This window comes from Penicillium coprophilum (genome assembly GCF_028826855.1).
Source record: "Penicillium coprophilum strain IBT 35676 chromosome Unknown utg000005l_segment0_segment0, whole genome shotgun sequence".
Lineage (NCBI taxonomy): Eukaryota > Fungi > Ascomycota > Eurotiomycetes > Eurotiales > Aspergillaceae > Penicillium > Penicillium coprophilum.
The window spans coordinates 1,163,569-1,188,179 of record NW_026622724.1 but is presented as its reverse complement, the minus strand read 5'-3'; the positions used below and the strand labels follow the sequence as shown (position 1 = coordinate 1,188,179).

At 49.7% G+C, this 24,611-nt stretch overlaps 12 protein-coding genes across 12 annotated transcripts; 9 read left to right on the top strand and 3 right to left on the bottom strand.

The window, feature by feature from the left end:
* Window positions 1-137: 137 nt before the first annotated feature.
* Window positions 138-1,272, top strand: N7500_008041 (putative proline-rich, actin-associated protein Vrp1; the record flags this gene model as incomplete). Its single annotated transcript, XM_056679185.1, has 2 exons — window positions 138-254; window positions 334-1,272. The coding sequence occupies 2 exons, from the start codon at window positions 138-140 to the stop codon at window positions 1,270-1,272; spliced, it is 1,056 nt and encodes a 351-aa protein (XP_056529557.1).
* Window positions 1,273-2,274: 1,002 nt separating this feature from the next.
* Window positions 2,275-2,643, top strand: N7500_008040 (U6 snRNA-associated Sm-like protein LSm8; the record flags this gene model as incomplete). Its single annotated transcript, XM_056679184.1, has 2 exons — window positions 2,275-2,299; window positions 2,342-2,643. 2 exons carry the CDS (start codon window positions 2,275-2,277, stop codon window positions 2,641-2,643), a joined length of 327 nt encoding a protein of 108 aa, XP_056529556.1.
* A 1,316-nt stretch (window positions 2,644-3,959) lies between these two features.
* On the top strand, window positions 3,960-5,045 carry N7500_008039 (uncharacterized protein; the record flags this gene model as incomplete). The annotated part of the gene is made up of 1 exon (XM_056679183.1): window positions 3,960-5,045. The coding sequence occupies one exon, from the start codon at window positions 3,960-3,962 to the stop codon at window positions 5,043-5,045; it is 1,086 nt and encodes a 361-aa protein (XP_056529555.1).
* A 1,524-nt stretch (window positions 5,046-6,569) lies between these two features.
* Window positions 6,570-7,812, bottom strand: N7500_008038 (protein ERV29; the record flags this gene model as incomplete). The annotated part of the gene is made up of 5 exons (XM_056679182.1): window positions 6,570-6,642; window positions 6,697-6,761; window positions 6,815-7,308; window positions 7,415-7,527; window positions 7,646-7,812. 5 exons carry the CDS (start codon window positions 7,810-7,812, stop codon window positions 6,570-6,572), a joined length of 912 nt encoding a protein of 303 aa, XP_056529554.1.
* Window positions 7,813-8,413: 601 nt separating this feature from the next.
* Window positions 8,414-9,577, bottom strand: N7500_008037 (uncharacterized protein; the record flags this gene model as incomplete). The annotated part of the gene is made up of 1 exon (XM_056679181.1): window positions 8,414-9,577. One exon carries the CDS (start codon window positions 9,575-9,577, stop codon window positions 8,414-8,416), a length of 1,164 nt encoding a protein of 387 aa, XP_056529553.1.
* Window positions 9,578-11,453: 1,876 nt separating this feature from the next.
* N7500_008036 (lytic polysaccharide monooxygenase auxiliary activity family 9 protein) lies at window positions 11,454-12,426 on the bottom strand (the record flags this gene model as incomplete). The annotated part of the gene is made up of 3 exons (XM_056679180.1): window positions 11,454-11,748; window positions 11,818-11,860; window positions 11,913-12,426. 3 exons carry the CDS (start codon window positions 12,424-12,426, stop codon window positions 11,454-11,456), a joined length of 852 nt encoding a protein of 283 aa, XP_056529552.1.
* A 1,278-nt stretch (window positions 12,427-13,704) lies between these two features.
* N7500_008035 (CE1 family esterase) lies at window positions 13,705-14,508 on the top strand (the record flags this gene model as incomplete). The annotated part of the gene is made up of 1 exon (XM_056679179.1): window positions 13,705-14,508. One exon carries the CDS (start codon window positions 13,705-13,707, stop codon window positions 14,506-14,508), a length of 804 nt encoding a protein of 267 aa, XP_056529551.1.
* Window positions 14,509-15,048: 540 nt separating this feature from the next.
* Window positions 15,049-16,592, top strand: N7500_008034 (putative nucleoside hydrolase; the record flags this gene model as incomplete). Its single annotated transcript, XM_056679178.1, has 6 exons — window positions 15,049-15,081; window positions 15,131-15,234; window positions 15,290-15,459; window positions 15,511-15,545; window positions 15,601-15,900; window positions 15,963-16,592. The coding sequence occupies 6 exons, from the start codon at window positions 15,049-15,051 to the stop codon at window positions 16,590-16,592; spliced, it is 1,272 nt and encodes a 423-aa protein (XP_056529550.1).
* Window positions 16,593-17,421: 829 nt separating this feature from the next.
* Window positions 17,422-17,814, top strand: N7500_008033 (uncharacterized protein; the record flags this gene model as incomplete). The annotated part of the gene is made up of 2 exons (XM_056679177.1): window positions 17,422-17,705; window positions 17,760-17,814. The coding sequence occupies 2 exons, from the start codon at window positions 17,422-17,424 to the stop codon at window positions 17,812-17,814; spliced, it is 339 nt and encodes a 112-aa protein (XP_056529549.1).
* Window positions 17,815-18,639: 825 nt separating this feature from the next.
* On the top strand, window positions 18,640-19,774 carry N7500_008032 (uncharacterized protein; the record flags this gene model as incomplete). The annotated part of the gene is made up of 2 exons (XM_056679176.1): window positions 18,640-19,176; window positions 19,235-19,774. 2 exons carry the CDS (start codon window positions 18,640-18,642, stop codon window positions 19,772-19,774), a joined length of 1,077 nt encoding a protein of 358 aa, XP_056529548.1.
* An 821-nt stretch (window positions 19,775-20,595) lies between these two features.
* On the top strand, window positions 20,596-22,524 carry N7500_008031 (fungal specific transcription factor domain-containing protein; the record flags this gene model as incomplete). The annotated part of the gene is made up of 4 exons (XM_056679175.1): window positions 20,596-20,625; window positions 20,741-21,409; window positions 21,481-21,990; window positions 22,018-22,524. The coding sequence occupies 4 exons, from the start codon at window positions 20,596-20,598 to the stop codon at window positions 22,522-22,524; spliced, it is 1,716 nt and encodes a 571-aa protein (XP_056529547.1).
* A 1,338-nt stretch (window positions 22,525-23,862) lies between these two features.
* On the top strand, window positions 23,863-24,480 carry N7500_008030 (uncharacterized protein; the record flags this gene model as incomplete). The annotated part of the gene is made up of 2 exons (XM_056679174.1): window positions 23,863-24,193; window positions 24,269-24,480. 2 exons carry the CDS (start codon window positions 23,863-23,865, stop codon window positions 24,478-24,480), a joined length of 543 nt encoding a protein of 180 aa, XP_056529546.1.
* Window positions 24,481-24,611: the final 131 nt, after the last annotated feature.

Sequence of the window (24,611 nt, the reverse complement as noted above, 5' to 3'; positions counted from 1 at the left end):
GCACCCTGACGTCTTCTCACTTATCTGCCTAACAACTCCATTTTCCCTTCATTCAAGGAACAAGTCTCCTCGCTCTGACTATTTTCTGAGCTATATGCAATATTCTGCCTGATAGTATCATTATCTGATTCCTAACTATGCCACCACCACCTCCTCCCCCGCCGCCGCCGCCGGGAGGTTTGGGCGGTCCTCCCCCACCGCCCCCTCCAGGTAGCCTCCCAGGAAGACCTCCTAAAGCACAGGTTAAGGACCGGGTAAGTTTATAAAATGCTTCAGTTTCATTGACGCAAGCATCTTGTCGCCCAAGGAATTCGGTAGCTAACTCATAGATAGGGCGCTCTTCTTTCCGATATCCATAAGGGCACGAAGTTGAAGAAGGCTGTTACCAATGACCGGTCAGCACCTATAGTGGGAGGCTCAGGAGGTGTCTCATCAGCTCCTCCTATCGCGGGTGCGCCACCTGTTCCTGGCGCGAGACCGCCTCCAAGCGGGCTCGCACCGCCTGTACCATCCGGCCCAGCCGCGAATCGATTACGAAGTAACAGCGAGGGAGTTTCTGGAACAGATGGGGCAGCTAGTGCAATGCCACCTCAATTAGGGGGTATTTTCGCTGGTGGAATCCCCAAGTTACGCAGTCGTGGAGGTGTCGATACAGGTGCCAGTCGAGACTCGCCATATATCTCTGATTCCGAAGGTGCACGTCGACCACCTGTTGCGCCAGCTCCCAAGCCTCCAACAGCTCCTAGGCCTCCTGGGGCCAGGCCACCTCCCCGTCCCTCATCAACCGATGCGCCGCCTGCACCACCGGTCAATCCTTTGGTTGCCGGCTTGAAGAAGCCTCCCCCAAGACCTGCTTCACGATCCTCATCTACAGTTCCAGCGCCAGCTACAAAGGCCCCTGAAGCGCCGCCTCCACGTGCGCCTCCTCCACCTCCAGCACCAGGCAAGCTTCCACCGCCGCCTACATCGAGAAGACCGTCCGCACCCCCGCCACCTCCCCCCTCAGCCCCTGCGGCCCGGGCACCTCCTCCCCCCGCCGGCTGCTTCCAGATCGACACCACCCCCTCCCCCATCGATAGCTCCACCATCAATTGCTGCACAAGCCGCTCGTTCCGCCTTGGGACATTCTTCACCTTCGGCACCTCCCCCACCACCCCCATCAGCTGCCCCGGGTGCTCCACCCCCGCCGCCTCCAACTTCACTTCCTGTAGCCCCGTCAAGCGAGCCGCCATCCCGACTACCCCCTGTTTCCTCCCGCCCTGTCTCTCATGAACCATTTGCAGCGCTGGACCCTAGCGCTTATACACTTTCTAATGGTGGATCGCCTGCACCAAGCTCACGAGCCCCTATAACACATGGACGTGGCCCAGTGCAGATAGAAGATGTGCGATTCAAATTCCAAAGCGAGGGGCTGCTCCCTAAACCACGGCCATTTGTCGGTGGGGAGCGCCGATACCGTGCTGGAAGGGGCAGCAGTGTCCCTTTAGATCTGAGTGCTCTGCGAGGCTGATTCGAGTGCATGGGAAATTGCGGGCGATATCGTGCACACATAGTGAATTGCTATACATAAATCCTTACTAGAGTCATCTATGTAGATCATTGTCACTGTATCGAAATTTGTACCACAACACCTGTCTTTTGTGACTTAGTAAACTTGTTCATCTTTCGTCAAACAGTATAAAATGATGTGGTATCCACTTTTCATGAGCTTCCCGCACGTGATCGAATCGGGGATGTCAATCGTCCATCGTGGAAAACGACCATGAAGCACCGAGTCACGCGCTGCCCCAATCTATTCGGTAGTAATCGAGCTTCACGACTTGCGTCTTCCAAAATTCTATTTTTATCATCCAGGAGGGTTCTCGGACACTTCACTTGAGATTCGAAAAACGGCACAGACCCGCTCCATTGCAACCACCTTACATTGAATTGGCCTTGGACTTTGAACGAAGCTTCTACGACTTTAATTCTGTGTCGACGAGCTTGAGGGTTTTTGGCAAGCCAACATTACCGCGTTACGACCAATCACCACCACTTCGGCTCTTTTACCTCGGCGAACACTTTTTGCGCGAAGTGACGAACTCCGAAGGGAACGTAGATCTACGAACCCTCTCCTGCACACGCAAAGCAAGAGACATACTCCAAGCCTACTGATAGAACCACCTGGCTTGAGACACAGCTCTATCTTGACTCAACGGTGCACCCACCTGTACCCGATCAACCGCAAATTGAGATACCCTTGTACTTTGTCCAACCGTCGCTTCCCCATCCAACATGTCTCTCCACTTTTACGTCAATAGTGAGTTTTGCAATTAGCTCAGATGCTTATGCTCTCACATAGACCAATCACTGACCAGCCTGGGTCAAACAGAAAAAGTCCTCATCCTCACAGTCGACGGCCGCACACTCATCGGCGACCTTCTGTCAACCGACCAAACGACCAATCTGGTCCTCGCTAATACCGTTGAACGCATCATCCGTACCCCAGACGACGACGAGCCCTCAACCGAGATTGAACATGGGCTGTACTTGATCCGCGGTGACAATGTCGTGGTGTGCGGTGAAATAGACGAAAAAATGGACGGAGACATTGACTGGTCCAAGGTGAAAGGCGAGGTAATCCGAGACACGAAGAATGCATGAGCAAATTTCTCACGGTGCTATTTTCCATTATCATTTTCTGGGCGTTTTGGGTAACCCATTTGCATGCAATACAACGATTCAGCAAGCCGGTGAATGCTGGGGTTCTGCCCGCGTTGCATGGCCCTTTGACTATTGAACTCGCTGTCGCGGGCTTGGCCCTTGGCCCCTATAACGATACGAAGATATGCTAGGTTTTGCATGTCCACCATGTTTTGATTATTTTCCGTTGCCAACCTTCTTCGATCTCCCAGCTATCGATGATTTGCCGACATCGTGTGCAATGATGCAATGGCCACAGCAAGTTACATCAAGGATGGGGCTACACAAGGGGATTTGCCATCAACTCGGCATTCTTGCCCTTCGAGTGACTTTGCGGGGGGCCAAGAGCACACAGACAATGGGCACAAAGACAGTGAATTTACAGGGGCTGGATTCTACTCAAGTTCCCAGATGTCGCCCCTCCGTTCCAGAGGAATGTGATTTTACAGTACGGTTCGATAAGACGTGAATTACCATTCTAATTTTCCTTACATTCCTTTTTGAAAAAGGAGTAATCTCCTGCCGTTTGCAGCCACATTCCTTTTCGACTCTCCACGCGGGAAGATGCCAAGGCTACTATGTACGGTGTATGGAGTACGTACGTAGAATACTACGTAGATCAAAGAAGCAAGTCCCTCAAGACAAAGAGGTCATCTGTAGAGGAATAGGCAGTCATGTTACATACTCCGGACATCCTTGAGTCGGATGTGGTTGTACTCCGTACGGAGCACATATACTCCATCTCAGGCCCCTGTCGGGCCTTGGCGCAGCAAGTTAGGAGACTGTGGCATGAGGTGTACAAGTATAAGATTTAGAAAGAAGTCGGTGAATCGTAGACTTTATATCTTTCCATATCTTTGTACCCAGTTTAGGCCGCAAACAGTAAAAAATCAAAAAGAATACTAAAGGCGAAACACCAAGGCAGAAACTACCGACGCCCCCCTCAGACCTCCCCTAATTGCCATCTCAACCTCTCACCTCCCCTTTCTTACTCTTCCCTTTACCCAACTATTTTTTACCCTCACTTTGTCTAAAGATCGCTGGGCGATCTCCAATTCCTACGTCTCCCCTATATCCCGCCCGTTTCCGCAGTTTCTTCCCCCTATCCGCTCAGCCCTTCATGTGTCCGATAGTATCACTACAACACAACAAGCGAATACCGGGTCAATTCAAACAGATTTCCCGGGCTGATAGCCCGTCTTGAACGACGGTTTACCACCCAAGCAGTCCAGTCCAATAAACCAACCGATATCCCCTCACATCCCCCCGCGTCAGCCATGTGGCTCTATCGAGGCGCGCAGTCCGCAGTCTTTTACTATGCCAGTTGCACCCCCTGCGCTGAAAATGTCGATCGTCGGAAACGTAGAAAGGATGCTGCCCGGGTCCAGCGAGAGAAGGAGAAGGAGCGACGCAACAACGAGATCGTCACCGACCAACCCCGTCCATTTGCACAACCAACCCCTTTCAGTACCAATGTAGGGTGGCGGGAGGAAATATCCCTAGGCCCTGGCCCCCCAGCCCGTCGGGGTGGCCATCGCAACGTTCAACGAACGGATAGTTGGAATACCAACCAGAGCTCGCAACTCAAGAAAGACAAGAGTGGTGGCCTGATGCAACCACTCGGCGAGAAGTGGAAGTCGATGCGGTACCAACGGGAAGATGAGCCTCTTTGGGGACAACAAGAAGTTCGCGGATCGTCGATTGGGTTCTCTGGACGCGGTCGTGCAGACCCGAATGAATCCTCCAAGTACTACATCCCCCGTGTGCCGCCTGTGAACGACCTCCACCCGCCCATTGTTAGTGGACCTTGTAGCCGTGCCGATACCAGATGGATGCTCCAGCCGCCACCAAGTGCCCGAGTGATGGCTGGTAAAGCAGACGTCACTTCGCCGACGGCAGCACGCTCTGGACTTGGCAACGTATCCTGGGCCCCCAAGAACGTGGTCAGGGAGGAGCCTGAAACAATCACCGAGACCGGCGACGACGCTGTCGATGACACCACACAGAACCATCGACCTCGGCGACCATCGTTGGCTCGACTTCGTATCGAATCCGATGGGCCGGCTCCAGAATTGCACTCTCGGACTGACTCCATGTTCTCCACCACCACCTCCAACTCCGATCTCTCACAGAGTCTATCATGGAAATACCCCGACACCCCGGCATCCCGCCCTCAATCAAAAGCCACAGATGACGTTGACAAATTCTACCGCCCAAATATCTCAAAGACTCTCTCCACAGTGCATCGGGACAACAAGAAGGTTCACATGCTACACCTGGAGATCAACGATGACAACCACAATGAGATCGGCCTAGGTGAATTCCAGCCCATCCGCCCATGGCGTTGGAGCATGGACATATAAAAGCTTTTCGAAAAGTCCCACCCCTCATCCTCCAAACCCCCTTATCCTCCTTCCATTCATCTTCCCTAGGTATCGGGTATACGGCGTTAGCATCAAGACCAGCCTGCATTTGCTTTTTTATCTCTTATTTCTTCTCAGTTCCCTGAGACCCTACGTTTGCAAAGTGATGCTTGATCTTCAACGCAAACACCTCATTTTCGGGACGTCAGATCCCATATAGGCATGCACCTGGCTGGTCCGGTATATAAAAGCGAGATGCCTCACATCGCCTACAGTTCCTCCGTTGCTTCAACCCAACGGTAAGAGAACAGACGAGTCCACCATGATAGCACTCCTTCCTATCATTCTACAATCCTTTTTTCTTTTTTGTCTCTTATTTGTTTCCAGCATTCTCGTGGCCCTCCCGACACCTCCTTTTTCTACTCTTCTGCTCTCCTTCAATTCCTAGATCTTATATCTTTCTTGTACCATAATCACTCCCCCTCTGCTTTGGGTTACCAGTACATAGCGTTTCGACCAACAATGAATTATTTTTTTTTTTCCTTTTTGGGTCTTCACCAGTTTAGATGAATATTGTAGAGTGGAATTAGATCAAAGGCTTTCAACTCAGTAGTCTTTACACATGTAATACCAACAGCTGCTGTCATTGATCCAGAGTTGGGGTGTGGTTTTCTCTTTATATATTTGAGCACGCACTGTCCAAGTTGTACAAAATATCATGCGCAACATGACTAGAAGGACAGTGGCAGACATTTTTAGGATGACCTGGTGTACGCGGTGGAAAATTTGTTTAGGTCTGGTCTGGTGGGAGCATATATGTCAACAAAGGATAGGTCGTCGTTGAAGATGACTAGACATGTAGATTCCCAAGTTCAAGCCAATAGATCTCCTATACAGTAGCCTATAATACAAGCCAAGGTGCACTCGCAATACTTCTTCAGCATGTATAAGCGTATCTAAATGATGTAGGCTTGAACAATGGGCAAAACATGATAATATAGAGGGGTAGCTTTGGAGTTGAGCTAATTCCTTCTAGCTACCCTAACTCCTTGAATGTAATCCTTCAGGTTTACTATTATTGTATGCCGAAGGCGAAGAGTCATGCAGATATGCGACGCATCTAGCGTTAGATTTCCGATTCAACCCGTCTTCGTGATAAATGCAATTCAAATGCATATCAAAAATACCGTATGCAAAGGGCATGTCTTTTTGATCTCGATGAAACAAGAGACCAGGACGCAAAAGTTTAGCTCAAAAACAAAGACGCAAGAAAGAGATCGTTGGATCTCCTCTGCGTTTCAAAATTATCCCAAATGCAAAAAACGCCCAACCCGGCCACGCATAGCCTCTGTAAACCAGTCAAGAATCCAAAGGAGCCCATTTTCAAATGCTCGGAGCCCGCGGAGCACCAGCTAGGCCACCCCTTGTTCTTTCCTGTCCCTCTTCATTGTGTTTGCTAGATGAATGTAGGTGCCCGGGAGATATATAGAGAGAAAGAAAATCGCTATTCGATATTCTTCTGCTCTAGTAGACCTTCTTCTTCTCGTCCATGCTCAATTGGCCGGGGCCCATGTTGACGAGTAGGACCAAACCACCACTTTAGAAGGTGTTAGCGCCGAGAATATATCACTACCGGGGAGAGGGAACATACACAATCGACAAGATTTGGAAGAAGTCGTACTTGGCAAAGTCCTTTTGCGGGTGGTGGGCATGAAGCTAGACAGAGATGTCAGTAACCGAAGATGCATAGGATTTCCCAGTAAACATACCGTCCAGAAGTTGTTCACAAACACGTTGAACAAGCTCAGCAGGACCACCAGAATGATAGCGCTCCACTTAGCCTTGAAGCCAACAATGACCATGACACAAGCGACAAGACCGAAGAAGCTAACCAGAATGCGCCAGAAGCCCCAATCGCCGGAGAACACGAATCCAACGAAGAGGAAGATCAGCAATACCCGGCCAGCGAACTGGACGTACATCTTGCGGTCCTTTTCATCAAGCTGGGGCAGACCGGCGGGAACGAACTTCTTGCGCACCCACGAATCGGACAGGACCATAAGCAGACCACCCACAACACTCAGATTGCGAAGGAAGAAGTTCAAGTCGAAAATAAGACCGTATCCGAGACCCTGTGTGATTACGACGGCGAGCAATCCAGCGACGGCGAACTCGGTGCGTTTGCGGGCGATGACCAGAGTCGAACACACGGCCATGGCGATGACATTAACGATAAGGAACATGTGTGTGATTCCCCAAGGAACTAAAGCCACCCAGAAAAGCGCGTTAGATAGCGTTACAGAGGTAGTGTCGGACCCTCGACCCTAGATCTTGCAGATCAGGGTCCATGAGCAAGGGTATTATCTTACTCTTGCGGAAATCACGGAGGTAAAGGAGCTGATCATTCCATTGTGTGAGGATGCGCAGCGAGTCTTCAATAAAGGTCACTACGATCAAGAATCGGCCGATGGCAGGAAGGTAGCTAGAGAGCGAAAGTGTTAGTCCATGCCTCGAATCCCTTGTTTCGAGCTCTCTCGCGACTCGAACCATAACATGGGTGGATGAAGAAATTCAAAACAAAGAGCGGAGCTGAAACGTACGGCTTCACTGGATCAGCCAAGGTATCTAGCCAGTCCTCGATCTTGCTTGTCTGCTCGCGGATCGCGTCCAGTGGACTAGGGTCGCTGGTGGCATCTGCGCTACCGGGCCCGCCAAATGGGTTTTGGTGGCCGAGGTTGTAGCCCGCAGTGCCGCGAATTTGGGCCATAGCGGAAGAATAAAACAAAAAAGAGATTGAGAAGAGAAAGTTGGAGTTGAGAGACAGGTTGGGGAAGAAGAAGCCAGGAGCAAATACCAAGTATACAAAGCCAACTTCAGGCCACGATAACCGGAACTGGCCGCTAAACCGCATTTGGAATCGTGACGACACAGACTCGACCCATGATGATCTACGGAGTATATACTGAATACGCTGAAGAAATTTCAAGCTCTACATTCCTGTTTATTTTTGTTTTAGGTTGGTTATGGTTTCATTGCAATACAGATTTTGCCATAGAAAAAAAAAAGAACTTGCAACACAGCATCAGATCCATTCCCGCAATTCTGCTTTTGTTCCCGCAGTGCAGTTCTTCCTCCTTGCACAACTTGCAAGGGGAACCTACCAATTCCGCTCCTAATGCGTTGTGGCAATCTCCCAAGCCCCCATTGTTAGTGAAGGGAGGGAGAGTGCTCGAATGATGTGACACCCCCAGAACGCCCAAAAAAACAAACAAACAAAAAACAAAACACAAAAGGGTAATAAATACAATTCAAGATGAAGACATCGGAGAGAATCAGAGAGAGAAAAGGCTTCAGATAGAGGAAATTATTCACGCAGCCCAGTCAGAGTCCAGGGGGTGGCCCTTCTCACGAGAGCGAAGGATGTCAGGGAGGTAGGTTGGGGTCACTGTCACGCGAGGCTCAACGGGGGCAGGAGCGACAGTGGTGGACTGGTTCTCCGAAGCACTGGTCTCACTGACACTTTCGTCAGTCTTGCCGCCCTTCTTCTTGATCTGCTTCTTGGAAACGGTGGTCCATTCGTCATCGCCCTTGGAAGCTCCCAAGAGGCGCATCTGCTCCTCCTCAGAGGGAAGGTTCTGGGCCCACTTGGTAGGAGCAGGGGCAGCGGGGGACTCAAAGGTGTCCAGAAGGGTCTGAGAGGAAGTGGCAGGGGCGGCGGGAGCGGGACGGGATCCGTTGACCACGTTGGTCTTCGTTGGAGCAGTCTCCTTAGTCTGCCAAGCGTTGGCAGCAGGTGCGGTCGACCGGGCAGCCTCGCGGCGCTCAGACTCACGAGCGGTGTGCAGCTGCTTCTCAAGCAACTTCTTACGTTCGATCTCGGCCTCCTGAACCTGCTGCTTGCGGGCCTCGTTCTTGAGACGCTGCTGGCGCTGCTTCTTGGTTTCCACCTCCTTGAAGGTCTGGGCCTTCTGCTTCTTGGGCTGGTTCTCAACATTGCCAGTAACACGGAGCACAGATGCACCGGGAGCGGGGGCCTCCAGCATATCGGAAACATATCCGGCCGAGGGGACAGTGGCGTTCACGGAGGGGGAGGCGGCGGGAGACAGATCATCGTCAGCCTCGGCGCCAGTGGTCGAGGAGGCACGGGTGTCGCTAGCCTGGAGCTGGGTAGCCTTCTTCTTGTTCTTCTTCTGGCTCTTGGTAGGAGCGGGCTTGGTAGGAGCGGGTTGAGCTGGGGCGTTGGTCTTGAGACCGGCCATGCGGCGGGCCAGCTCCTTGCGGTCAATTTCCTCGTCTGGCTTCTCATCCTCAGTGGTGGGGGGCGACACGACGGTCTTGACCTCGGACTTTTTGACAGCTGGCTCGGGAGCGGGCTTAGACTTGCGTTTTGACTTCTTGGGTGCTACAGTGGCCTCGGTTTTCTCCACGGCAGCTCGAATCACGTTGGCCTTGGGGGTTGTGCCATTGGTGTAGTACCAGCCGAGGCCACCTGCCACGACGAGCAAAATTGCCCAGCTAATGTAAGGGTTCATGGTCATGGAGCTGTGCACTCATAAGTCAGTACCATCACTGTTGCCAAGATGGTTGGAAGCCTAGAACTTACTCTCCGATTGAAACCTAAGTAGGTGGAGGATGGGGTTTAGGCGATAGGGGAGGCGGGATCAAATTTGCCGGATGAGAGGGTAGGACAATTGCGCACGCGCACTCTGAGATTGACAGGCGCACTGAGAGCCGAGACGATTGCGCTCAGCTACGGGAAGCTTTTTGTATTCAGTAGGGAAGGTCTCGAGATTCCAAGGCGGTCAATTGACCGGAGCGCGCGAGGTGATATCGCGGATAGGAGTAGTAGGAATAGCGCAATGGCGCAGAAGAGATAAACAAAAGAAGTCGAAATGAGTAGAAGATGAGAAAGGAGGAAGAGAGGGAGTAGAGAGAGGAAAGGGCAACCGTGGCAGATCCACTTGTACTGTGACCGTAATGGTAAGTTACCAAGCCCTTGGCTTTTGGGAGTTATTGCACACTTCTGTACGGAGTATCTGACAGATTGTATGTCTACCTTGACACCTTTGTTTATCTGTCTCATGTTCTTGATTAATCTCAAGACTGAGCTTCTCTATGTATATCATCTTGGTACTGGCTGAAGAATGCGACCGGCGATCAGCCCAGGTGAGCACTGACTGCACACTGTCATCTATTTACATGTATTCAATATACGGAGTACCTGGGGAACAGTTGGCCAATCTCCAAGCTGATAGTTCCATATGAGATAACTTGAAGTGAACAGGCCACGTCTCCGCCTATCTGTTCTCTCCGCTTTTTGCGCTTTCAACCGATTTATATCTTACTAGCGTGTTCTAGGTCGTTAAAGGATCTCCTGAGTTGTTTGCATAAATCGATTTTCCCGGCAAACCGGGACGCTTGAAGATTGCCGATCCGACAGGGGGATTTATCTCTCTTTCAACATTCTCTTACCTCCTTATAGGGGCTCGCCCACGAGGAAAAGAGTCATGTATTCATACGAGGACAACCTGGTCCAATTGGTGCTCTGAGTTGACGTGTGTGAAGCATACTGTGTCTTAGCTAGTCTCCGACACTTGCAGTATGCAGTGGAAAGAAGGGGTCGGGATTGGTTCGCCGGTCATGCACTCCTGAAAGCGCCATCCGAATATGTCTTTTATATATCCGACTAGTTTCTAATGTTGCACACTTTCGTGTCATACTAGCTATACTGTACTCCTTTAATCCCTCTTTGCTCCCATTTTTACCCTCCGTTCTACTCTCTTTCCAAGTTTGTCCGCGCTACGGAGTATACGAGAGCTTTCTCCCAAAATCTGACCGGCTGACTCAGTAAAGACCTAAGAGCCTTGGAAGCCATTGTGACCGATTCTCATAGGCACTCTATTAATTTCAATGGTATAGATTTTACCTCCTTATATGTAGTCATCCGAAGAATCTAATATGCCCACTACTAGGGTGTTGGGTCAAGTAAATACAAAACCCCTATAAAATGCATGTGATTGAGATGCATATTTGAACGACATCTGATCTCAAAATCTGAATGCAAATGGTTCAAGGACCCATGATTTTGCGTCCAGCAAATCTTCATTCGATGATAGGAATGTCTAATATTGAACCACCATAGAAGACTGGAAAGCTTTTTAAGAATAGAATTTTCACTCTTCCCAACTACGTTGCTATGGCTTTCAAAACCCTCGAAAGGTCCAAATCTACGACTACAGAAATCTTCTATTAGAAAAGAAATGCTCCGAAGAAAATCTGTAAAATAAGTGAAAGAAAGTTATCTATCAAGAGGACTTGATATGGTGGGAGTAAACAATCGAGATATTGGGTCCATTGACACCCCTAAGCCCTAGCAAATTAACGATGGACCCCGAATTTGCTTAGTCTCTATAGAAACTGGAAGCATGAGCGTGCGCAACGAGTAAAATCGCTGTCAGAACTGTCCTCAGCTTGCCCTTTGGAAGTAGCAGCGGCAGCTGCACTCTTGCTGCCAGCCACCTTAGAAGCCGAGCTAGAGTCTGACTCACCGGTCCAGACCTCTGGACCAGGCATTGGATAATCCTTGTAGCCATTCCAGATACTGAAGTTGAACGAAGGGTCGTCTTTCTTGTAAGCACCGGGGAATTTGACCGTAGGTCCAGGGGTTCCATTGCCACCACCGACAACCTTGACTTGAGCACAGCTAGATACTCTGTCAGTATTCACTGAAAAAAGAACAGTAATAGGATACAAGTGAGCAAGCTAGACTTACGAATTGTAAAATTCGGCTTGCCCACCGGCGGCACCGTGTACGCCTGTTCCGGATATTAGCACCCTTCACCTATACTAGTGATATAACAGACATACCAATGTGCTCCGGCCGAATCAGATACTCCCCGTCAGGAAGAATCGCAGGAATTGTGAACTCAATACGATCCTTGTCCCAAGTGCACCAGGCATCCTTAGTAAAGTCCTTGTTCTTGTCGCAGACGCTTTCTTGGTGAATCTTGAACCACTCGCCATCACCTTCGTATTCCTTGGCGGTGGTAGGAGCCTTCGACATGTAGACGAGAGCAGGACCAGGGTGCTGCATTCTAGCACCAACAGCAAGCTTCATGGCGACCTTGGACCCGGCCTTGACCTCCGCAGTACCGGTTTGGCCAGCGAAGCTAAAAGCGCCCTTGTTGCAGCGGAAGTCAGGCATGTCGGGGGTCATATCGTCGCGGGTGTTGACCCATTTAGTTGGGTTGTACTTCGCGGGACGAGTATTAGACCGGACATACTCAGAAGCTTCCTTGCCGTCAATGATGATTGTGTCGAAGAAGTAATGGGCTGAGACCATAGGCGCAATGGCTGTGAGGGCCACAAGGAAAAACTTCATTTTGAAATGAATGAAAGAATCGACTGGCTTTTGTAGAGAACGAATCGAGGGACCAGCCCAAAGAAAGAAAATATACTAGGATAGAAATGAACGGACGAAGCTGCTCAGGATGAATGTGCTACAGCCATCGTTGAGGGAGATATGTCGTCCTTATATACTCTAATGCGTGAAGACTTTACATAACACATTCATCATGGCCCCTAGTCATTGCATGAGACCGAAGTATTCCTTATTATTTTGAAACAAGAGGATTGAGCTGGGCCGCTTGGACTAATTTAGTCAGAGATGACAGAGGCATAAATATGGACCAGGACGGAGATACATGAAACGCGGCTTAAATTTACCTTGGTGAAGGCTACATGCGAAGCCCTGGCATCTGGCATGTATTTTTCTACGACAAGGCTGCCGTCGTAAAGGCTAGCTGGTCAGCCTTGACATGATCTGTCTTGGGACAAAGAGGCCTTGTAGGAAGGAAGGTCTGGTTGGAGCCTAAATAGGATCTCGAGCGGAGCAGGATTTAGGCAAGCATGTGGTACTCGATGAGAGTGCGAGATTGCAAAAGAGACATGGATTTCGGTAGAAAAGTTGGTCCCACATGCCGATGAAGGCTTGGCATGTCAGTGTCTTACTTTATTTAACGAGGCAGGAAGCGATATGATCGGCGGATGGAATATAGTACGTCTTGGCGCAGTCATCTAGGCTTTGGGTCACCTAGCTTGTTACAAAATGTTCCAGAATTTAGCCTGGTCAGAAACAAGGAGTATAAGGAGGCTTGCCTTGGGCTATTTATCCAAAACGCTTGGTCCGATGCTTGGCCACATCTGCTCCAATGTGATATACACATACATCAAGCGGGGGTGACCTCGGGACTTGGACCCTGAATACTACCTGCCTCCCATTTTGGCAATTCTCCGGTTGAAGAAACAGGGGAGACGCTTCTCGCGTCTTGGCTTTCTCTCTACTCCGTAGAATCCCAACCTGTGACGTTCATTGCCAGTTGCTGTGCGGCATTTACCCGGCAGTTGTGTGAACAGTATCATAGCCGTGCCAAACTAGACACGGGTCGTGGAAAAGCTCGAATTTTGACGATCCCAAGGTCGTACTGGCAGCTTGATCATCGAACTCCAAGAGGATGGATATATAAAGCCATGGCGTTGGCGGGAATCTCACATCACTTTACTCTTCTTCGACTAGTCCTGAGTATTGAAGCAACTTTCCGAGCTTAGACTTGATCAAAATTTTCTCGTCTGTGATATCTCAGTATTTTGTTACCTCAATATGATGATCCTATCTGCCCTTGTAGCCTTTGGGCTCCTATCCTCGGTCGACGCTGCCGCATCATCAGGCTGTGGCAAACAACCTACTCTCGCCAGCGGAGTCCATGATATCAATGGACGACAGTACATCCTGAAAGTGCCCGACAATTACGACTCAAACAAACCACATCATCTCGTCTTCGGCTTGCACTGGCGAGGTGGAAACATGTACTCTGTCGCCAACGGCGACGGCATTCAACCCTGGTACGGTCTCGAAAGCCGAGCGCAGGGAAGCGCAATCCTGGTATCTCCCAACGGCAAGAACGCTGGCTGGGGCAACACCAATGGCGAAGATGTGGCTCTCATTGACGCCATTATCAAGCAAGTTGAGGGTGACCTCTGTGTGGATTCGAGCTCTCGCTTCGCGACGGGCTTCAGCTGGGGCGGTGGGATGAGTTATGCACTTGCTTGCTCACGAGCAAAGGAGTTCAAGGCCGTCAGTGTATTGAGTGGTGGTGTGATTAGTGGATGTGAAGGCGGCTACGACCCTATTGCTTACTTGGGTATTCATGGGATCAATGATCCAGTATTGCCATTTGATGGGGGTGTGGCTCTGGCGAATAAGTTTGTTGGGAACAACAAGTGCCAGCCAACAAACATCGGTAAACCTGCGTCTGGCAGTCGCGGCTCTGTTCGATCGGACTTCCATGGCTGCTCCAAACCAGTTTCGTTTATAGCTTATGATGGAGGGCATGACGGTGCGCCCCTTGGTGTTGGTAACTCTCTGGCCCCTGATGCGACCTGGAAATTCTTCATGGCGGCTTGAAGTTTCGCTTAGTACTTGATAGTGGTCATAGTCGAAGGACTTTCACTATTTTTTTTTCCTGGCGATTTGGTCATCGCCCATGTGATTTATCAAGAGAGCTTTGAGACTCTGTTTTCGCCATGGCTCAAGCACGTTCCAGTAACAATCCAGTGATTATTTTCATCCAGTGGCCCATATCTCTTGTTGGTAGATAAAGATTTCTTCCAAGCTTACCAAATTGCAAATTAATCTGCCATCTGGTGGGGCATGAGGCTCGGGTTGATAACGGCCGGCCCCGGGGGGTTGTTGGGTTGGCAGTCCGGGGGGCCGTCGGTTACCGGGATTGTAATCCCAAGCGTCGTACTGTCATTCTTTTCCCTGAAGATATAAAATCGCTTAGGATCGGACTGCAATATAATGATTAGTTTATTAGTGAAATGTCCTAGCTGAGAAGTGCCCAATACATTTTGCCTACGAGGGGTTTATAGCCAGACGAAACCCCCGCTGATAACATCGATAAGCTCCCACTTTCGTCCTTCCACATTTTGGTCAACATTCACCATGGCAAAGAAGATTATCATCGACACAGATCCGGTATGCTCATATCTTCTAAAAATAGCTTCAGAGCTGATTTATCACACAGGGTATCGACGATATCTATGCCCTTTTGCTGGCTCTGTCTGCCACCCCGGAGGAGGTAGAGGTCCTCCTCATCTCATTGACATTCGGTAACATCGAGATAGAGAGGTAAGGGATCGATCACATCCTTTGAGAAGGTTACACACTCTGACATAAGATATAGCTGCCTCCGCAATGCAGTGTCAATGTTCCATATTCTCGAGCGGGAGATGCAGTGGCGCCGCGAGAACGGCCGACCTGAAGGCTTTGGCAGCTTGAGAGCTTTCCGTCCTATATTGGCTGTCGGTGCAGAGGAACCCCTCGAAAGCCAGAAAATGCTCGCGGATTACTTCCGTATGTATTGCTCAATTATACCATAAATATCGCTTACTGATATTGTCGCAGATGGAACGGATGGACTTGGTGGTATTCACGCAACGGTATGTGATGCCCTGTGGCCTACAAAACAAGGGAACCATGCTGATATCTAAATAGCACCCACATCTCACTGCTAATAAGGCTTGGGTACACCTTTTCGCTAAAAGCCTGGATGGCGAGGGAATCAAGCCTGCGGAGGACTGCACAGGCCCCGACGACCACGCATTCACCCCATCTAAGCTGCCGGCACACAAGGAGATCCTCCGCGCACTCCGTGAAAATGAGCCAGACTCAGTGACCCTGGTAGCGGTGGGACCGCTCACTAATCTGGCTTTGGCTGCAGCAGAAGACCCAGAGACATTCCTTCGCGTGAAAGAGGTAGTCGTCATGGGCGGTGCTATCAACGAGCCAGGAAATGTGAGCCAGGCCTTTTCCAGATCTAAGAAACATCGAGACAGAACGACTGATATCATTCATAGGTGACACCAGTGGGCGAGTTCAACGCCTACGCAGATGCAGTGGCAGCCGCGCGTGTTTTCGCACTCACTTCGCCCAACCCGCACACAACAATCCCACCCACGAAGAGCGACAAACTCCCGCCCTACCCCCAAAATCTCAGCCGGCAACTGACCCTTCGTCTTTTCCCGCTGGACATCACCCTCCGCCACAACATATCACGGGGCCAGTTCCGGGAGGCCATCACACCTCTTCTGGCTGCTGGCTCCCCGCTCGCTGAGTGGGTGAATGCGTTTATGGGACACACATTCAGGACCTTGGAGCGTCTGCACCCTGGGCACGTTGGTGACGATGCTATGCTCAGTCTGCACGATCCCGTGTGCGTCTGGTATGCCTTGACGTCCGATGACCCCAAGTGGGTTTACTCGAAGAACTCACCAGAGGATATTCGAGTCGACACCTTGGGCCAGTGGACTCGCGGTATGTGCGTTGTCGACCGCCGTAACCGTCACCGCATCGAGGGTGAGGAGGAGAGCTCGAGTGACCATGGTCTCTGGCTGAGTGGCCGTGCTGGCAATCGCATCTGGCGGATGGATGGGTCACCTGTGGAGGATGACTTTGGCAAGGTCATCCTTGACAGGCTCTTCAAGTAATCTCGGTTTGATAATTAAAGGGAACACATTTGGTTGGCATAGACACACATGGTTGATGATTTCTATAGAGACTGAAATATGATTCCTTGTTTTGGGACCTGAGAATCGCAACCAATCAATCTCGGATATCCTCTGTTGTTGCTGACCAAGTAGCCTTCAGCCATAGCTGGGAGTTGGTCCATACTCCTGTCATATCAAGCCACACATAAGCCCCGTCCACTATAATGCGGGTTAAAGTCGAGTGTGACGTCAATTTTCTTCTCTCATCTCTACTCTGGAGTACAATTGGGCCAATGTCACGGTATAGCCTCCCGCTGGAATGTGCGGAGTATGCGGAGTATGCGAGGTGGCGACATGAGCTCGCCCAAGCCACGTAAAACATGCCCTTTAGGCACCACCCGAGCAAAGAATTGCAATCGATCACCCATGTACTCAGTAGTGCAAAAGACGATGCCCAAATACCTAAATTATCAGAAAGTTACTATCAAATCGTGAGACGAGGCGGATATCTCCAAAGGTATTCACAGGAATGTGGAATGCCGTAACCTGGAGATCAACCCTGGCACTTGCTACTATAGTCCTATCTAAACTGCCAATATGCAACACTGCACAATCCAGGAGGCCCTTCCCAAGCAGGTTGGGGCTTGACAGCCAGCCACCACATTATCGCAGCCGTCAAGCGGTTTCTATATAAACTAGTACGGTCCAGGGATCAGAGTCTCATAGCTATAGCAACTGATCTCAGCTTGAATCAATTCTCATTGAACATCTGCCCTTCAAAGCTTATTCTTATCCTCATTCACCAAGTCATTCTCCACATTTTGCCACCATGCAGCTCACAACCCTGTTTACTGTCTGCGTCGCTGCCCTGGCCAGCACCGCCGCTGCAATGCCCCGTCTTTCCGGGGCATACCACGGTGCCCGTCTCTCTGTCCGTGTCCCCACCAATGAAACTAGTTCCTACAACGCCACTACAACGGGTACACGGGGCAAGGCTCCCCTGTCAACAGGAACAGCTCATGGTAGTCGTGTGAATGTCAACCGTTGCCATGAGCTGTGCTCTTTGCAGTCTCAGACCTGCTCGATTGCTGTACCGGATGATGATAAGTTTTGGTGAGCTTTTGGAATCCAATCGATACTGTGACTTGGGCTAATGTACTGGTTTAGCTGGTCGGTTTACTTGCAATGCACGGAGAAGTGTCACCCCGAGAATTTTACTTGAATGGAATTGGATAAGGGCGATGTATAGAGAACAGAGACTGTCGAGTGTTATGGGCCATGTGCAACGAATGAAGGATCTTGTTTTTAAGAAGAAAGTAAATTGAGAGATTTGATTACGGTTTGTCGTTGTTTCTTGTGAATTGGCACCTGTAGATGCAAGTCAGAGTAGCTAACGTGAAACGGATAATGGGTTAGGTAGTTTTCTAGGGAGTAGCCTTAAAGCAATGTAATGAAGGATGCACCCGCACATGAAAGATCAGACAAGGGCTGTTGCCCCCTCAGATCGAATATTGACGCCAAGGATCACATAGTCAGGCTCACCCTGAAACACAAAGGGTTCTTAGTCCGTTTTCCATTCCACAAATTAACTATGACCCGAATCGGCAGCACGTGTCAGTCGAGAGGTCCACACCTGGGCAATCAATGCTGAAACCTGGGAAACTCAAGTAGCTGTAAGAAAACGCATCTCACCAGTCGGACTATACAACATAAGAGAATTTCGCAACACAACCTTGGAAGTATCAAGTCGAGATTGCACGTGCTGGACTACCTCAATGGTACTAAGTACCCGGTACAATGGGGTAACTCCTGTTTCTCCCTTTTGCCCCACTGTAGCGTAAGTACCCAGTACCTACCAATAAGCTATAAGCCCCACTGCCTAGATCCAGCAAATGCCCTTTCCTCCCTGAGGCACGGGTATCCACTCGACCAATCAGAATCCCTGATCATGACTCGTGGGCAGCACGCGACAGTATCTATGAGGACGTTCACGGTTATATAGTCTGCATCTTTTGCCGACAATCACACAATTTCCCCCTTTTTCACCATGTCACGACTTCCAACCCCAGCCATGTCGGGCGGCTTTATTATCAAAGACAAGCCCGACGGGGATGCCTTCACATTACCTCCCGCTGCATTGAGCGCTGGCAGTCGCAGATCTTCTCGATCAGATCCTTCCTATGTCCCGCCATCGCCCACCTCCCCAGAACTCTCGGATCGTACGAGTAGAACCGGACGAGCATCTATCAAACGCCCACTTGAGGATTTCGATTTGCCTCCGCCACCAACCAGAACCCGCAAGATCATCCAGATGAAACCAAAGTCGCCTTCAAAATCCCTCAAGAGGAAGGAAAATGACAAGAGTGCACAAGATACAGAGGATTCAATGCCCAACCCCACATCAACCTCGAAGCGAAAACAACCCAGTGCAACTAGTGCTGCAGGACGCAAGATCGCCCGCAAGACCGCACACAGTTTAATTGAGCGTCGACGACGATCCAAGATGAACGAGGAATTTGGAACATTAAAGGACATGATTCCAGCCTGCACTGGGCAGGAAATGCATAAGCTGGCCATTCTCCAGGTACGCACCAGTCGCATCTCGTTCGGGGTATCTACAATATACTGACTATCCCAACAAGGCAAGCATTGACTATGTCAATTACCTAGAGAAATGTATCCGCGACATGAAGGCTGGAGGAGCAACCCACAATACTATTGCTCCTGCCGCGCCACCCTCACCAACATCCCCCGAGTTCATCGCAGAAACAGGCATCGAGCCCATGCGGAGGGATAGTTCTGCTACTTATTCGTCATACGCCACCTCTGCATCGCCGGAGTTGCAAGCTGCTCCAGAATTTTCTGATACATCCCCGTCTTTCTCCCCGCGCACTCAAGTTTCCTCAGCCCAGATTCCACAGGACGCTTCATCTATTCTTCCTAGCCCGGCGCTGGGACCGATATGGGCCTCGAGTGAAAAGATGCATGAGTTTCAAGGTGTCGATCACGAGGCTTCGGCTGCCCTGCTTATGTTGACTCAGGACCGGAGAGGGACTGCTGATTCGATCAGTGAGAATTTCTCTGGGGGTACGGCATTGTCAGTGTCTGTGGAAGAGACCCCAGCTGTACCCCAGACTCAAAGGAGAAAGGGTATGAGTGTCCGTGATCTTCTGATTTCATAATCTTACAACCTGCTTGTTGGTTCTGTTTTGGGAAACTGGTGCCTCTTGATGCTTGTGGCAATGGGCGAGAGGCTGTGTTATTAGCGTTTTAGTTTAGCGTTCTTTTTATGATAGCGGCGGATTATTCCCTATTGGAGTATTTTGAGCTTGCCCGACTACGAGGGGTTTAGGGACCATCACGACCACCCGGCTGCTCGGCTAATGCCTCTATTCTGTGGTACTTCCTCTACTTTCTTACTTATCGTGAAAAATGATAACCCCTATAGATTGATATAATCTATATATAAATAGAATGGTGGAAGTAGACAGAATCATGTATAGTGTGCACATAGGCAAGAGGTGAATCGATAAAGGCCACCGTAAAGGAGTACCATGCACAAAATGCATGTCAGGGTTGGTGACTACGTGGTTATAAGGTGCTTTCATAATAAGAAAAAGCTGGCTACCTATCTGGAATTTTCAAGAAAACTTCTTTCTAATAGTTCTAGTGTTTTTTTTTTTTTTTTAAGTCTGCTTGGATATATTGTTGTATTTCTTTTGATCGAGACTTCTTCCCTTCCCTAGCGCTATATCCCCTTGAAAAACGAGAATAATTGATCCGCGCAAAGATTGGAGTTATATGCTATCATTGTTCTCGAGTTCTCAACACCGAAATAAGGTTTCGCCCCTATCGGATCGGCCGTTCATGAATGACCGAGCCCCGAACATCTGTGGTCCAACATCGCAGCTAACATCTTATACATCCTCGATCCGCGGAAGCTTCTCCATAGCTGCTAAGACAAGACCATGAGCCATCAACGCAGGTACAACGTAGAGCGATCATGTTTACGCTGCCACGCGCACAAGATAAAGTGCGATAAGTGCTCACCATGCAACAAATGTCAGCAGAAGAGTGTACCCTGCCAATATCCAGGTCCGAGCCGAGTCAAGCGTCAACCGAAGAAAAGCGCCCATCTCGCAATACAGTTGGAGAAGCTTGAACAATCCATCGCGGCGATGATCAACGAACGGCCGACATACCTGAACGGTCAAGACCAAGGTCCGAGTACAAGCTCACCCACGCCGAATGGCCGATCTGACTACAAATCGCTCTCAACAAATCTCGCTGCAACAGACCAGGGGTTCCTAGGCAAGGATGGCCGGTATATCAACGAGCCTCTTCTCTCGCGAGTGCTGGAGAAAGAGCAGGAGCTACAGTCCGCCATTGGATCACCGATTAGTGCGAGCAGTCCGCGCCGAGGACCGTTATTGAAGGCAGATGGTCTTTTCTCGAATCCGTTCTTGAACCAGATTGACGCACGGGACCTATTTCCGAGTCGTTGGCAGGCGGTTTCGCTCTGGGAGATATTTATCAGCCGGGTGGATCCCTTGATCAAGGTCATTCATGTTCCAACGGCCCAATCGAGCATATTTGCTGCCATTAGTAGACCTGAGAGTGCGCGTGCCGATGTACGTGCTTTGCTTTATGCGATCTATTTTGGCGCTACGACAACCTTGCTTTCGGAGGATACCCAGAATGAAGTCTTGCTTGCTAATCTGCGGCGGTATCAGCAAGGGCTGGAATTGTCCTTGTATCAATCCGAGTTTTTGGATGCTCCAACCATTACTTCGTTGCAAGCGGTGGTGATATATTTGGTGGGTGAATGTTTCCCTGGGTGCATTCGCTTTCCCATGCTTGGTATGACTGATGTATGGTTGATTATTAGGCATGCTTTCGGTTTAGCAATAGCGGCCGGTCTGGCTGGACATTGCACGGTGTAACTATTCGAGCCGCACAATCCATCGGTCTTCAGCGGGACGGGAAATACTTCAAACTCCCACAAGTGGAATGCGAGCTACGCCGACGAGCCTGGTGGCATATCCAATCAGCCGATATTCGAGTCGCAGAAGACCATGGTCTTTGCGTTCCGGAAAATGACCACGGCGACACTGATCTCCCGCTGAATATCGACGATCAGACCATATCAAACACGAACATTGCCCCAGCTGTATCACAAAACCGATGGACCGAGATGACATTCTCTCTAATTGTAATGGAAATCAACCGGGGCCGACCGGCTTTACTTCGAAGCTTAGCGGGAGCCGCTGACCCAGAGCGGCTCATCGCTGAATTCAAAGATGCAATACACGAGAAATATCTAAGACACAGCGACCCAGACATCCCGATCCAACGCTTTGGCTTCCTCCTCGGATGGCTGCTCCTCACAAAGACTGAAGTGTGTATTAGACAAAAACAGCTACAGTCACAGGGACCGTCGGCCTCCTCACTCGACCACAACCTTGTCCAAGAGACGCTGGCTCAAGCCTGCTGTGGGATGGAAATGAACTTCGAGTTGCACAGCAACGAATTACTGCGTGGCTTCAACTGGCTGATGATGACTTTTACACAGTACCACCTCCTCACCTTCATCCTCTGGAGTCTGTGTGTCTATCCCACCGGTCCACACGTTGAACGGGCCTGGCGTGTTATTGATACGCAGTTTTCTTTGACTGATAATCCCTCCTGGCCGGACCCGGGACCTAAGTGGCCGATGATTGTGCAGTTGCGGGATAAGGCTCGGCTTATTCGCCAGGCTTATGATGAGCAGAGTCGGCAAATCGTTCACGAACATCGCCCTTATTCTACTGATGGGATTGGGACTGGGGACTCTAGGATTGAGGCAGGGTTTGGTATTGATAGTTGGGATCCGAATTTTGTCGACTTTTCTGATTGGAATAACCTGGCCCAGAGTCTTTCTCTCTTGGGTTGACGACGTGCTGCCGAAGCTAGCATTTTAGTACGTGTATATATATACTAGTTGGACATACAGTGAGAGAGTCAGCGGTGTCTCAGCCACGATGACGGCCCCTAAAGTCTCAAATCTGTGACTGGCTTTCAGGAGAACCTTCCTTGACCACCTGCAACTCCTTATGTGGGAGCTTACAGCCGCTGAGACGACCAAACCTCACCGCTGCTCGTGCCAGGGGAATTCGTTGACGGTCCCGAGAAGGAACGGAAGAACAGTAAACCTGCTGCTCAACAAGAAATGATAATTCAATCAAGACTTTATCTTTTCACATATGCACAGGGCCAGCAACATCCACCAATTGTCGCACCTTTTGCGCGCACATAATCTCATTTCTATTCCTTACTATAGACAATCCAACTCAACAGATTCGCAGCCACCTTATGAGCCAAATCCGAGAGATGTTATTCGATTTACCCCCAGATGTCGTTGTAGGAATGATGCGAATACTAGGTGATACTCTTAATAGTATTCTTGATCCGAACAATTACTTGGAATCCATACGTCCGTTTGCTTGGAAGGTGCAGGATAGCCTCCATCAGTACGATAGAACTAATATGACTCGTCTCCTTGCGGTCACGATATACCCCGGAAAACACTCCTATTTTGTAGTCCATTCCTTCACACATATCTATTTTCGCTTGGGTAGTGCTTGATCTAGTGCCATCATCCATTAAAATTCTGGTGCTATCAATTTACTTAGCTTATCCTCAGCTTCCTGGAAGAATCGAGAGTTGGGACACAGAACACCGAGATGTGGCCCAGGCCTCTGTCTAGTGGAAAAGGTTCACGACTTATGCACAAAAGCATCACAACATGTTTGACCACTTCCTGTACCTGTGGAGCTCTCATATACGTTGATCTCAATCACGGCTAATCTTGCCTAGAGCCAGTTCCTGAAGATTGTTCATCTAGTCGGAGACCGGAGATGTTGAGTGGGTATATTCTATAAGCTACTCCACGCACTTTTACATTGGCTGTCTAGGATAATATTTAACTGGGCTGAGGGATTAGAGTCAAAATCACCTCGTTGCACATTGCAGTATTAGCTGATGAAGATCTTACAGAATGACGAAACCACATAGACGACTTCATCCTCTGCATCTATGCCTTTTTCAAAAGGCACCTGAAACATAATGATTTCCACTTTAAAACTCCATTTACAACACCATTTGCCGCCCCTTCAATCATTTGTCTGTGTTCTACCACCCGATGCGACGCAATGCCTCAAACCCCCAACACATAAACATACCCTTAACATACATCTCACCTTCAATTTTTCCTCATTCACCATCCACCAGCATGTCTTCACCCGATGAACAACCAGATATCGTGTCCCTGCTACTGAAAGCAATAAAGAAGGAATCCCTCTTTCGCCTGGTAGAACTTCTACGGGATATCATCGAGCACAGCCCAGAAAGTCGTAAAATTGCCTCGAAATGGCTATTGACCGCGAAGGACGATGTGAAATCCGAACCAGTTCCTACCTCTCCCACTACTTCTATCAAGGAAGAGTCCATCTCCGAGCCTACGGTTAGTGTCTCGATGACACCCCGTTTCGAAGAATGCCTCTACTGTCTGGAGAGGTACGATGTAACCAAGAACTCAGCCACAAGTTGCAGATATCACGTTGGTATGTACATCTTCCAAGCATATCTGCCAAGATATGCACTTGCTTCCAGTGGGAATGTAACTAATCTATGGAAAGACCTTGACACGATGGACGAAGAATTTTTCAAGAACGAGATTATCGCTGGGATTGATGTTGATAATGAGGAGTATCGCGAAGCTTGGCCGGAAAAGTTCTTCTATCTGTGTTGTGGGAGGGACTTGCTTGATGAGGAGTGTCAGGTTGGTTGGCACAAGCGTGCGGACCGTCCTAGCAAGCGAGTAATTCCGATAGAGGTTCGATGCACTTAAGGGAGTTGATCTTGGAGGTTTGGAGTTGTATTCAGGCTATTTCCCTGAGGTTTGATGAGTTCATGATCTCCGGTCATCTGTAATCCATGGAAATGACTTCGTTCAATATCACATTATTCTCTGTATGTACA